Source organism: Accipiter gentilis, chromosome 11 (assembly GCF_929443795.1).
Source record: "Accipiter gentilis chromosome 11, bAccGen1.1, whole genome shotgun sequence".
NCBI lineage: Eukaryota > Metazoa > Chordata > Aves > Accipitriformes > Accipitridae > Astur > Astur gentilis.
In genome coordinates, this window is record NC_064890.1 from 2,534,458 (window position 1) to 2,548,060 (window position 13,603).

Sequence of the window (13,603 nt, forward strand, 5' to 3'; positions counted from 1 at the left end):
ATGCTGTATTTCCTATTTTTGCTCCTGGAAGGAATACAAACAAGGTCTTCTATGGGAAGCTATACTCTGAAATGTTGTTGGGACCACTGCGATTCTGCCACTCGCTCTAAAACAACAGAAGTTTGTATCAAAAAGGCAGTAAATATATTTAATTGTTTTCTTTAATACCTATCCTTGACTGCAGAAAGCCCAATTCACTCTTTCGCACAAACTGAAACCTATAACAGAGACAACCTTCAGCAAGTAACTCCCTTTCAGAAGAGAACTTTAAAGAGTTCTGGTGGATTCCTGTGATTTCAATTTAAACCTGCTGTTAGCAAACGTCTCCCTGAAGCAAATTTTTGCTAGTGTTCTGGATGCCTGCTTGAGAGAATATTCACTACATGCCTTTCTTTGTCTTTATTAAATTTGCAAGGCTAAACATTTAACAGGAAGGATATAAAAAGCAAATCAACTGAATATCCAACTTTAACTCTGCTTTTTTGAGTACCTGTATTAAAATAGCATCTTCAGACCTTTGATTCCCATACAGCTTCTCAGCCAATACTTGTCACATTTTTAAGTGTGTATCGAAGACAGAGCCAGCACATACAAAGAGATCTGCAGGCATCTTCTGCATTTAATTTACGAATTTTTGATGGTTCAGCAGGTACCCTTGGTTTGAATTAACACGATTTTGAAAATTCAAATCCCATCCTACCTTACCCATGAAGTTTGCTTTGGACCTTGCCAAAGCTTCTGAGAACAATAAAAGATCCTACAACTTCTGGTGAGCACCCAAAGATGGAAATTTCCAGCCACAGAGTTGATAATATTTTAGAAAACGAGAAAACCTCATAACCAAGTGGTTCCTAACAGAGTGTTTTACAAAACTGTAACAAAAGGCAAAGCTCCACTCTCCTGCAGTTAATTCAGCCGTGCATATACCCACGCTTAAGGTGGAGATTAATACTGCATATCAACTACACTGACAATAAAGCAAGTCCAAGCGCCTTTTTTCACTGCCCAGCTGTTTCTTTGTGGGAACTCACTCTTCCTTATACCGATATCTGATGCCACACCGGTGCCACACCGCTTCATTGCTCTTTAGTCTCGATTCCCATGGGATTTGTGTGCACTGCAACAGGGTTCACTCTTAAATCTCTGCTTTGTCAGAGCAGGCCAGCTGTGCTAGCTTAATCCTCAGATTAACTAAGTACCTCATTTTGTTTCCCTTTGTTAAACCATCTTCATTTCTCTCTTTTTTTTTTTTTTTTTTTTTCTTTTCAAACACAGCAACCAGCAATGTATCAGCTATAGATCCACGCTGGTCTCGTGGATACTGTATAGGATGCACAGCGCATCCTTGGCACGGTACCAGCAGGGACGGGGAAAAGCCGCTCTCCTAGTTCCCCAAAGAAGTCTTCTGCAGGCAGACTGGCTTCCTCCTCCTCTCCTCCAGCAACCAAGAGCAATGGTGATGCTTTTAAGGGATGAGCTGGTAGTAAAATTAAACAACCTATTGAGCTAAACTGACTGGAAACAGAGGGACTGATGACAATATACGAGGCTTCCCCTCATTCATATTTCAGCATAAACATGAGAGGATGGGAAACTCATATGCGAGGGACGAAAGGCCAGGGAAGAGCATGTGTGATAAATCAAGATGACCCGTATTACGTTTAAGGCACTCTGACCGTGCCAGAGCGGGACTGAAAAGCAGCCAAGTGTCCACATCGATACTGCAGAACGAGGAAGGAGGTCTCTGATGTACCCTTGGCAGCAGCTTTATGTTCCCTTACTGCTCCTCTCCCTTTTCTCTGCCAAGAAATTAGTGTCAGTTATCCCTTTGGCAAATAATGCCGAGGAAACGGCTCGCTGGGAGGGTGCGTGGAGCTGCAGGAGGATGGGGGGACATCAAGCAAGCCCTTTGGGAAGCCCCCCAGGCACACGCTGACCCAACGAGGACCTCCTGTCCTTCCTCACACCCTCTAGACCGCAGCCTCAAAGGGATGCTTTCCATTGAGCTTGCAGAGAAGCAACAAAATTAATTTAAACCGCAGATAAAAGCAGCGGGCAGAGCTGTGGCTGTAGAGGAACTACCCTAAAAGTAGCTATTAAAGCGTGAACAGGACCAAGATGGAAATGGTCTAGGAAGCTTGGTGTTGTACCAAAACCACATTCAATTGAACACCCATGAAAATGTTAATGAAGACAATTACTGGGTAAAAAGCTTGCCATGTAACAACCCAATATGCTACCTAATATAAACCACTTAAAATACATATAGTATATATACATATCTACAGTCTCAAAAGATGATACACATTATAACGGAAAGATTATAATGACAGTATTTGTATCAGTTTCATTGCACCTTTGCAACTTCTTTTGGATCAGCAGATTTTTCTATGTATTTATGTCATCGAAATTTCTACAACCTCTTTGTTTTCTGTTCCTGCACTTGAGCCATAGAGTCAGCCTGGAGACTGTGCTTAAAAACTGTATATAGAAACTACCCAGGCAGACAGATCTCCCCTTGATTAATTCAGAGAAATTCCCGTTATGTTCTTATTTATAAAGAAAGAGCGATAAGGTGGTTTGTTGCCTCATCTTGCACCAGAATTTTTTCAACTATCATAAAGAAATCATGCAAGCACCAAAACAAATAACCCACGTGGGCTTTTTTCTGCAAAGGGAAGCCCTCTGAAATGATTTGCTGCTGCAAGAACAATAAAACCCAGCCCAGCCATCTTCCTGCAGAAGACGCCGTTTCACTTGCTTCAAAGATTCAGCACCTGAAGGTATTTTAAAAATTCAGCACATGAGAACATTTTTCGCAGCACATCCAAACAGCATTGTAGCCCTGATAAAAAGCTGCTGCAAAGGATCCTCAGTGGATATAAATTCACCCCGCCAACCTAAGGTATTCGGCTTTAAAGGACTGAAGTTCTAGCCCATCCTAAAAATGACCCAGATTTGAGGTTCATTGGGATTTGCAAAGCCTCGACAACAATTTGTGCATCTCTATTAAGGACCGGCGTGATTGGCGCCAGCGCTCCCTGGCAGCTCCAAATCTCTGCTGAGAGGTCGCAACACTGTCAAAAAGCAGACATCACTAATTGACAATTTTAAGCTGTAACATCACACGCCATCTTCTCGCTTAAATTTATTTGAATATTCTGGTCTTGTTAAGTTTATATTATACAATTTATCACAGCAGACAAGGAAGTGTCTTGGAGTATATTGTGTAGCTCTAATGATGTGATTTAGCGATATACAATCTTGTTAAAACAGGAGCTGTTATTAAATCTGTGGAGAAGCTGAATCTCCACATTTGTGCTCTGCCTTCCCCTCTATCCCTGCTAAGCAGTTTAGGGGCACAGACATTACCCCCAAAAAGTACGTTGGAAGCGCTGGGCATTGCTGCACTCATTTCAATAGACAATTCAATTTTTAGGACTAAGGAATCTGAAGTTGGGAGATTCTTCCTGGATTCAGGTTCGGAATATATGTAATCCTCAAAAACCCCAAATTCAATTCAGCCCAAATCCTCCAAAACTTCTTTGTTTTCACAAGAGAAGCAAAGGCAGAAGGAAACTTCTCAGATATGGAGGTGCCCTGTGAAGATCCAGGTGCTCACTCAATTTTACACCTCTTGGATGAGACTCCCAGCAGCAATAGGATTTAGTATCATTTGTGCTCGTGATCAGGAACGTTTTCCCGTAGGATCCAAAAAAGAGGTCTAGAAACCCATGTCATATGAAGGAGCAGACTGTCACCAAATGGAAACGACTCACACCTATGGTACGCTCAGGTTCATAGTCCCAGTAGAGGGAAAAAAGGTCTACAGTCTGCTGCCAATCTTACAAATTTATCCTTTCACCTTTTAGAATTATAGTGAATATAATAAATAGAGCCTGAGAAATTGGAGAGGGAGACTTTTTATTCTTGAGAGAAAGAGAAACAAGGAAAGACAGACAGAAAAGCTACAACTGAGAATGGGAGGGAGAGCTAAGAGGTAAAGAAGGGGAAAAGCCTTCCATAAACCATCAAGGCTTCAGAAAAGGATCAAGGAGCAGGAGCAATACTAAGACAGCAAAAGAGAATAAAAATAACAGAAAGCTCCAAACCTAATACCACAGAAAACACCCACCAGACAGCAGATGGAACAACCTGAGATTTAGCTTTTGATGAAAACTTTGGCCAGTGCCTTCTGGCTGCCCAGAGAGGTGGAACGAGAGAAGACCACCCTAGCCCAAGGTAGGACCTGAACTCCATGCTCCTGCCATCACAGCTCTCCCTTTCCGCCAAGAGAAGGACTTGATGGTTCAATGCAACTTGTCCCAGCACGTTCCCAATTCTGCTTTCCAGACTGTTTATTTACACAATGGGAAGTTTACAGCATGTTGATCCTTTTGGAAACAGCTGAAGTAATTCAAGCTGTGACCAGTCCTAGGAGCTCTGGACCAACCTCTTGAGTTTACTGCCCTGCTCTCTGGGGAAGAGCTCAGGGGAGCTTTTCTAATCCACTGTGGTGTAAAATCACGCCTCAGACCACCAGCTCCTTTAACTCTGCATCTTGCTCCCAGGGCTAAGCAAAGCTTTGCATCTGGAGTAGAGATGTGCTCAATCCATCCACCGTCAGCTGCACGTGCTCTGCCCCATGAAATGGAAAGGAGAGGAGATTTCATTCTCTGGAGGGTACCCCGGTGTCTTTGATGCTGTTGGATAGATGATGTGCTGTCCCAGGGCACAGGCGAGATGTGCTGCATGCTCCATGGGAGCTGAGGCGAGATAGTGGCTCCCAAGACAGTCCCAATATATATCCAAAACTGGAGAGTACATTTATTGCTCCCATCATGTCTTCTGGAGGGACACCCTTTAGCCCATCCCTGCTCTTTTCCTTTAGTCTGACATTTTTGTCTCGTCCAACAGTGACACATGTCCAAAGCAGACCCACATCTGCACGCAGGCTCGAGCTTTACGTTGGAAATACAGTCAGAGGATCGGCATTAACTAAATCAGGGGAAGAGAAGAGATCCTAGTAAGTAGCAGGGATAGTGTAACTCTTCTGACTAATGCCATTTGGATGATTTGGTGAAGGCTCTGCTATTGCATAGGTACCCTTCCATGGTGCATGAATATACATCCCTCCCTCCTTTTGGTGTAGAGCAAGGAGGGATGAGCATTCTCAAGTGAACGGGAGAGGCAGGGGAAGAAGCAGCAGGCAGCTGGAGCACCCTGCAGTCAGGTTATCCTCATTAAAAAAACACAAAAGCAGTGAAAAGCAAAGTCACGTGGCACATGGAGACACTGAGAAGTGGGTTTTTTTATTGCTCCATTAGGATTAGATTCTCAGGTTAAAGTTAAGTTCAGTGTTCAGGAGCTTGCTGGAATCAAAAGGTGAGAAGAAAATCACCATCCTCTTCCTAACACAGGTTTGGTATCTCAGATCTGCAACCAGAATAATCTGCGTTGTGGTAATCTTCAGACCAACGCGGGGTTTTTCCAGGCAAATCTGTTGCCCCGTGAATTGCCAGCACGCCTTCCTCAGCGCCCCGAAGACGTGGTTTCCCTCGGGTGCACAGCACCCTTGCCCCCTGCCCCCCCTTGTGCCGCAGGGCTGCACCGAAACCCAAGAATTTCTGCTGTAACTCGAGCGCGACCAGATCTGAAGTTCTTTTTACATTGCTTTTCCTCGTCAAAGGCAAACCTGGAAATGATACATCTTTGGGTTTTATCACCAACGTATCTGATTCAGTAATGAACTGAAGGCTAACCTTTATAAAGCGATAAGGGCAGCATATTTCACACTCACCCCAGTGCCAAATAGCCTTCAGAGCTTTAAAAACTAATTATACGAATAGAGGCATGACTTTTCTTTCCTTTCTCCCCTTGCCAAGTTCTGAGCTACTATAATATGCTCAATCAGGTCCCTTTGTCTGGCCAACCACACCGGAATATTAATGGGGAGATTCTGCTAGTATCTTACCCTGCCTTTTGACATCTATTCGCAAAAGAGATAGTGGCGGGTTAAGACAACAAAATCAATCACTGTCAACACAGATATGCATGAGGTTTTTTTTTGCAAAGACATCGCGTTTGGATTCTTCTTTTTAATTAAAAAAATGAGTTACAGGAAACCTAGGGAGGGGGAGGGAAAGAAAACTGTGCACTGATATCTCATCCTGCCACAGTACAAAAACTGGTGGTAAACTTTCAGGACGCATTTATTTTAGCAACGCTCATAAAGGGATGCTGCTGAGTAGTTCAAGCACTGCTGTCAGCCTTGTTTTATGTCCGAAAGGAACATGCTCCCATGTTTCATCAAGCTTAAACCTTCCTTTGCAGGAAAGGATGTTTAGTCCTGTCCCTGCTAGCCGAGGAGGGGGGTCTGTGAACACAGGTGGGTATCTGTATATCAATTTTTAAATATCTTGGATGGTTAAAATGAGAATGAACTGAGCTCTCCCAGGCTCTCCCGCCACAGTCACGACCCTAATAACCAAGTTATCCGCAGGACCCATTTCCCTTTGGCTCCCTTTTGCTGTGTTCAGGCAGTGACAGCTACGGCAGAATTATTCCCAATTCATCAGCAGCGCCAAGAGGAAGAGAAAGAAGCAACAGCAGTGAAGAAATCGCATTCCTTTGTATTAGGAGAAAGTCTGCAAAAAGTCTGCTTAAATGGAAAGATGACAAAAAATTGGACAAGCAATTAATTTTATTTTGAAGCTTTCAGGAGAGATCTATTCAAGCATGCACAGATTCTTGAGGAAGTTTATAAGCCATGTCGCTTACCATCAACGGCTAAAACTAGCCCAGACCAATTATTATCATTTAAATTAATGCTACAAGAGCATTCACACGGCACTCTGAGGAGCGGAAGCTTAATACATGATACTCTGTGCAAACAGATACTAAGAAAAGATCTTTGTCCTAATGTTTAGGCTAAAAAAAGACACGGTACAGGACTTTTTCCCAGTGAATTCCATGTAGATGACCTAACAGGCTTTCCACTCTAACACCTCCAATACAATTTCACAAAATACTTCAATTAAAGAATAGTAAAATGGCAATATTGGAATAAAATGTTGGCACTGCTAGCGTCAGACTGAGCTCGGCCATCAGATTTAGCCTGGCTGGGAATTTACACTAGCAGGTTACGCGCAGGCTGTAGTACCTAGCACTGCATCCATGGGAGCTCTGGTGTCCCACGCTGACAGCGCACAAATCACAGCAAGAGCCAGGAGGGCATCCCAACGCCTTTCTGTGCCAAGAGCAAAGGATAAATGCGACGGCAAAGACGGAGGCTAGGACTGAATTGATGAATCGCAAAAAACTCAGGGATTGCACAAAGACCTCACGGGCTCTTCATCCTCACTCTTCCAGTACCACTGAAGATTTTTTAAAACACTGGCAAAGCTGATTACCCCCACTGCAGTATGAGCAAACATTTCTGTGACTAGACATATTTTATACTCTTCGTCGTTCCTCTCTTTAGACTGCATCATCTTTATGTTATTGTGCTTGCATTCAGTGAATAAGTAAAATGACAATCTGGGCAAATTAGACTTGTAATTTTCAACAGCTTCACTTATTCCTACAGTTTTATAGCCAACTGCCAATCAAGGAAGTGATGAATAGTGATGGGAATGTGCAGACAAGCTTTTTGACTCGCTGGAATGACAAAGAGGACCTGTTTCTTCAGGAAGCGTCAACAATTCAGAGACTAAGCCATTTACAGTGTGCAGGGAAAGGCAATCTGCCTACTTACAGGCTTTCACTTGCCTGAACAGGTAGAAACAATCTGGTTTGGGCACAACAAGTTGCCTCTGAAAGAATCCCCTTTGGAAGTACACCAATATTTTTCATTTGACTCTCCTTACACAGCTCCTGGTGTTGGGACAGAGAAGAAACACCACCAGGTCACGGCTCAAATGGAGGACGGCTTTGGTGACAAGGCCCGTTTTGGGAATTCCTGCCCAGTACAACCACCTGGCCCCTCCATTAGGTCGCGGACTGCAGCTCTCTTCATCGCATGGGTGATAAGAGTAGCACCATCAGGATCTGCCTGAATTAAAAGTAACCCTGTCTTTCCCTGCCCAGTCCCAGGCACTTTCCTGACTCGATTCACAAGCACAATTCTTCAAATAGCCTTGTTTGAACAACACAGCGAGCAGAAATGAGCAGTAAGGGCAGGGAAGCAGCAAGCTGGCACTGCCACTGAAGCTCCTTACTGAACTATGGTCTCCCTCTCTTCTGGCCTTGTTGCATATGAGAAGCTCTGCTTTCTCCTTTCTCTTGAAGGATAAAGAGCTTCAGGATGGTTTATCTACCAATCCATCACACGACTGATAAGCAAACCCCAGAAACATCCCCCAAACAGGTAATTTCCTTAATGATTTCTCAATACCATCAACAGAGCCGAATCCAGGCAACACAAAGGAAGTTCTCAGTTCAGCAAAGCTGGTGCCTGGGATTAAAATCACCCAGCGTAATGGCACATGGACTCAAGTTTCATTACTCTACTTGAGGAAAGATCACATCCCAACCTCTTCTCACACCTGGGGAAACAACAGCTATGCGAACACCATAATTATTTTGTTTCCAGCAAGTTTTACTGTTGTTGCTACTCTCCTTGAAACCCTTTTACAACTTCATAAAATATTTTACCTTATAAAGTCTTCTTCCTCCTCTCTCTTGGGTCTCAGTTGCTTGGGCTGAGCCATGTTGCTCCAGTTGGGCAGAGATTTCAGGAGCCTGCTAATATCGTCATCTTTAGCCCAGGATGCACTGATCACCAGCTTTTCATCCGACTGCACGATACTCCTACGGGGAAAGCAGCAACAATCACATTAGTGCGAAGCAAATTGTCCTTTTCACACAATTCCGCAGATATTCCTTAAAATCCCTATCACATACAAAGGTGCATTAAGCATTAAGGAAGGGGTCTAAAGAGGAATTCAACAGAACGCTCGTGTAGAAGTCACGGCAACATGGGTGGACAGATTACAAATTCTCTTAAACTCACAACTCTTGATGTACTTTGATGGAGTCCTTTAAGGGAAAAAGGGCCATGTTCTCCCCACCCTTGAAATCATTCAACCTGCAATCATTTACACAACCGGAGGAGGTCATTCTGTACTAGAAGAGAGAGAAGGTAGTTTCTTCATGGCTCATTTGTTCTCTGCAATCTCAATCGAGCTTGCCAGCCGCTGCTGATTGTGTTGTGACTGCAATGTGGAAACCTGCCCAGGAAGACCTGGGTGGAAGCCACCAGCTCACCGCACACCAGCTGGCCCAGCTTGGGGACCAGGTCTGAAGCAATGAAAGGAAAGGAAGGGTCCAGGATCTTCTCTCCAGTCATCCAAAACATCTGATAATAGAGATTTCAGCTAAATCATATGTATGTGTGAAATCGACTCAAAGATCGCAGCATATTCCAATTATGAAGACTTTCCTTGTTTAATATTTTTGGCAGTGTAACTAATCTGAATTCCTCACTGGCAACTGGCAGGAGACAAACAGGATGCTGTATTTGGAAAAGTCCATTAGGTGCCTATTTTTTGTGTTGGGATTGCTCACGAACAACCATCAACATAGTCCTCATCAACGTTTGCTACTTCACTGGCACACCGTGACTAGAGAGAGGAACATCTTCTGCCATTCTTGGGTTGGTCAGGAGACAGCAAGGATCTGGGATGTCTTTTTCTATCTCTTGGAAAAGGCAAGTGGGAGTTAGGGTTCCTGGTGTTTCCTTCTAGATCCTATCACTGATTTCCTTCTCTGGTGAGCACCTGGAAGGCTCTTCTACTAGGAGGTCCTTGCACGGTGACCAGTTGGACTGCTTCTCCAGCCCAAGAAGAAAAATGTGCGACTTGTCTACCTCGCTCAAAGCAAAAGCATGGTGGTGACCTCTCCAATGGGCAGCAGCAGGATTTTTCCCTGCCCTCTGTAATGGGAACATGGCAAACTCACTGAACAAGCAGCACAGTGTGACTTGAGAAAGGAAGCATCTGAAAAGACAAGGTCTTAGAGGTCCTGTTCCTATCAAGAGGCTTAGCTGCAGGTTAACAATAGAATTGAGATCTCCCTTGTGCACCAAGAGACAGTGCAAAAATACAGAAAAGGCTCTGGGACGTGTGTTTCCCCTCAAACACCTACCACCCCTTTGCTCACGAGGCTACAAGACACGGAGAAATAAAGCAGGTTTGCTGTGTCCTACAATGCAAAGGGTTGGACTGTAAATGCCAGATAGATCTTTTTCTGTTACTGTCCCCCAGAAAAAAAGGGCTTCTCCAACATGGATGGAAACTTTGTGCATCAAAAAGATGCAGAGATTCAATACTGGATCCGTCAGCCAAGAACTGGAGTTGCTGGGTGCTGCAGTACGGACGTATCTGTGCTGGCTCAGCCCATGTCAGCTCAATGTGGACCTTGCGGTGCCATTTACTCGGTTGCACACATCTGGATCCAAGCTAGGATGTTGCGTGGGGCAAAGAGATGCTCAGAGCTGTCACTAGCATTCAGGTGGTGATTTTGGGAAGGGTCACGCAAGATCACAATAGAGACCCTGGACATTTCTAAGGGGTTTATGTGGATTAACCGGCCTCATTTTACATTTCCTGAAAGGTATATTTTGGTCAATAAATAGAAATAAAAGTAACAACACACTGACTATCTGCATTTTGAAAAGGAAAACAGTGAAAAAGTCATTGAAATAGGAGCCAAGGTTGCTCTATCTTGAAACAGAGCAGATTACTTCTTTTCCCACCAGCATGGAGCAACTTATCACTCCTTTCACCTACCACCAAGAAAACAACCTCTGCTCCGTAAGTACACACAATTTGTGAAAATGAATTTGTCACATGCGCTTACATATATATTTTCCTTCACTTTAAATTTCATGTTCAATCTGCCACAGACAAAAGAATGAATTTTGTTTCCAGCCACAGAAGACCTTGGTGTCAAAATTTCAGTTTGGCCTTCTGCTGCTGTTAGGAACTTGGTGTTTTTCCACTTACGAAAAAAGGGCTCTTTTTTTCAACCTGGTGAAATCTGAGGGGAAAAAAAAGCTCCACCAGAATCTCTGACATCTGAGACAGAAAAACTGAATTCGATGATATCTGGCCATTTCTCTGCCAAAGCAAGACAACTGTTCCATTGAATATATTAGCCAGTGCTTTGTCCTCTCCAGATTTAAATGACTAAAGTAATAGACTGCTTCCCTTGGGAGTCTATTTCACAGTTGAACAAATCTAAGTCTTGGGTAAAAAAAAAAATAATCGTGATACTGTGCTCATGTTTTATTTTACTCAATGTCATCCCATTACTCCCTGTTATTTCCCCTTACAGCAGCCTCGGCTCTCACCACTTTCGCTATTTACTCTCTTCAGTTATTTACAGCCTTATCTTAGCCCTTGAGATGTCTACGAACGCAAGTCATCTTTGGGAGTCTTCTGATGGAGTTATACGGAGGACAGAGCTACCTCTCTGTTTTATGATCCTTATTATCTGCTGTCCTCAAATCCTATTGCTTTTTGGAGTGGGTTTTGGAGGAGGAGAGACGGGAAGATGTTTGGCTGCTATAGCAAGTTGCAAACTGAGCTTGATGTCCTTGTTTTTCTAGGGTCATTTTTTTCCAAAAACCTAACCCACATGATTCCTGCTTTTCTCGCCTTTCAGCGATGTGGTACTCATGGGTCCACTGGAGCCCTAAGCCAAATTCTCCCTTAAAATCAATAGGGAGCTTCAAGTTAATCGATGCTGGGACACTGCCACCACTACGTGGGTCCCTTGGAATTATGTCCCCATTCTTTCCCATGATTGCAACACCTTCTAATTTTTATTGACAGGTTGGTTTTACTCCAACCACCCCCTCATTAAGGAAGATGTTAAACAGGGAGGTACACACCCCGATCTCTGTTAGACGCCCAGCTTTTCCCATCAGTTACAGACTCCTTTTCCCCCACCTTTTCTTTCTAGTATCTCAGCCAGTTTTCAACCTCCGTAACTTCTATCAATGTCAATCTAATTCGGGTCCTCAAGTAAATTATCACAAGACAGGATGACATGTTTTAGTACAGCTCAAAACGCTTCCCTTCAAACACCCCCCCCCCCCCTTCTCCCAAACTCCTATGTAATTTTTCCTGCTTCTGTAATAGGGTTACTTGCTACCACCAGTGCCATAATCAGCTAATTAATTCACAGCTCAACGGGCCAAGGAAAATGCCATCTGTTTGTACCCAGCTCCCAGGAGCGGGTAGGGAATAGGTGTAACACTTACACAGGTGATGGCACATGAGTGAGGAGGGTTCACCCCTCCACAGCTCGGTGGGTTTTATCCAGAAAACATCTGCTGGTGGTAACGGTCCCAGGTTTGCACCACTGCCGCCCCGAGCTGGGAATAGAGCGATGGGGTACACAGCTGGGGGGCCATGGTTTTTCATTAAGAAAACATCTGGGGGCCATAGGGGTTAATTGGACTCTGTTGCCCTGTGCCAAAGGTATTTGGAAATTACTTTTTTTTCTCTTTGCAGGGCCAAGGTGATATTTCCATGCTGAGCCCTGCTCACACTGCTGAAGAGTTTAAAAGCGTGCTCAGCATGTGCCAGGTACCTAACGACCTGTGGGAGACAGAACCCTGCCCCAAAAGAGTCAAAAGGGCAACTGGAAAACCAAAAAGTTAATGCAAGAAGGGGAAGAGGGCAGTAAGAAGCAGTAAACTGAGTGGCAAGAGCATTTCCTAGGGACTTGAGAAATCCCGTTTGACCACAGACCCCACACCTTGGATAAATACATCTGCTCCTCATTTCCTTATCAATAAAAAGGGGCTTAGTTTTATTTTGCCTGGCTGGAAAGCAGGAACCGTGATTCCCCCACCCCCCTGCCCCCATAACATTTGGAGAGTTTTAGGTCCAGTTTTACCCCACCTAATTTTACAGATTCAGCCGAGCCAGTTCAGCCAGGAGGCTGGTCACCATAAGCAGCTCTTCACATGCCAATGAAGAGAGCTGGGCACCTCCAGAGAGTTGAGGCATTTTAATTAAGGCGAATCACTCTTTGGAAATGTCCATCTCTTTTTACAGACTAAAGAGAGTTATTTGGGTGAGCGGTGCCTTTACTCAGACTCTTCGGATAGGTTGAAAAATGCACAAAAGGATGGCTGTTCAAGGGAGAGAGGATGAAGATTGACAAGAACGATGTAGACACGCAGGACAGAGCTTAAACTTGGACAACAAAATAAGAATCTGCAAATTCAGTGTGAACATAACTAAACATGGGGCCAACTTCTGTAGAAAGACATGGAAAGAGATTGGTTTTAGTGCTCAAGACAGTAAACCTTGTCCGACAAGGGTGTTAGCAAGAGATTAAAAAGAAAGACTCATGTTAAGGGTAGCTACCTTGAACCGGTCAGGTTTTTGCCTGTCCCTGTGATCCCTTCTATGGCCTTGCAGTATTTCCCAAAGCCTCATAAAAATGGTTTAACTATACAGGCTTAACTCAGGAGTGCAGCTGCTTTCATAGAAATTTGCTGAAGAAGCCGCTAGACGTGGGCTGGACAAGACTTAAGAAAAGTACTGCCAACACAGCAGGAGGTTTTGTGGCTCTATCTCCCATT

General features: G+C 44.0%; 1 protein-coding gene across 1 annotated transcript in view; it reads right to left on the reverse strand.

The window, feature by feature from the left end:
* The window catches only part of EXOC4 (exocyst complex component 4), a 408,882-nt gene that overhangs the window by 57,746 nt on the left and 337,533 nt on the right, over positions 1-13,603 (reverse strand). The window contains exon 13 of the mRNA XM_049813739.1: positions 8,656-8,811. Coding sequence (XP_049669696.1) covers positions 8,656-8,811 — 156 coding nt within the window. The remainder of the gene's footprint in view (positions 1-8,655; positions 8,812-13,603) is intronic.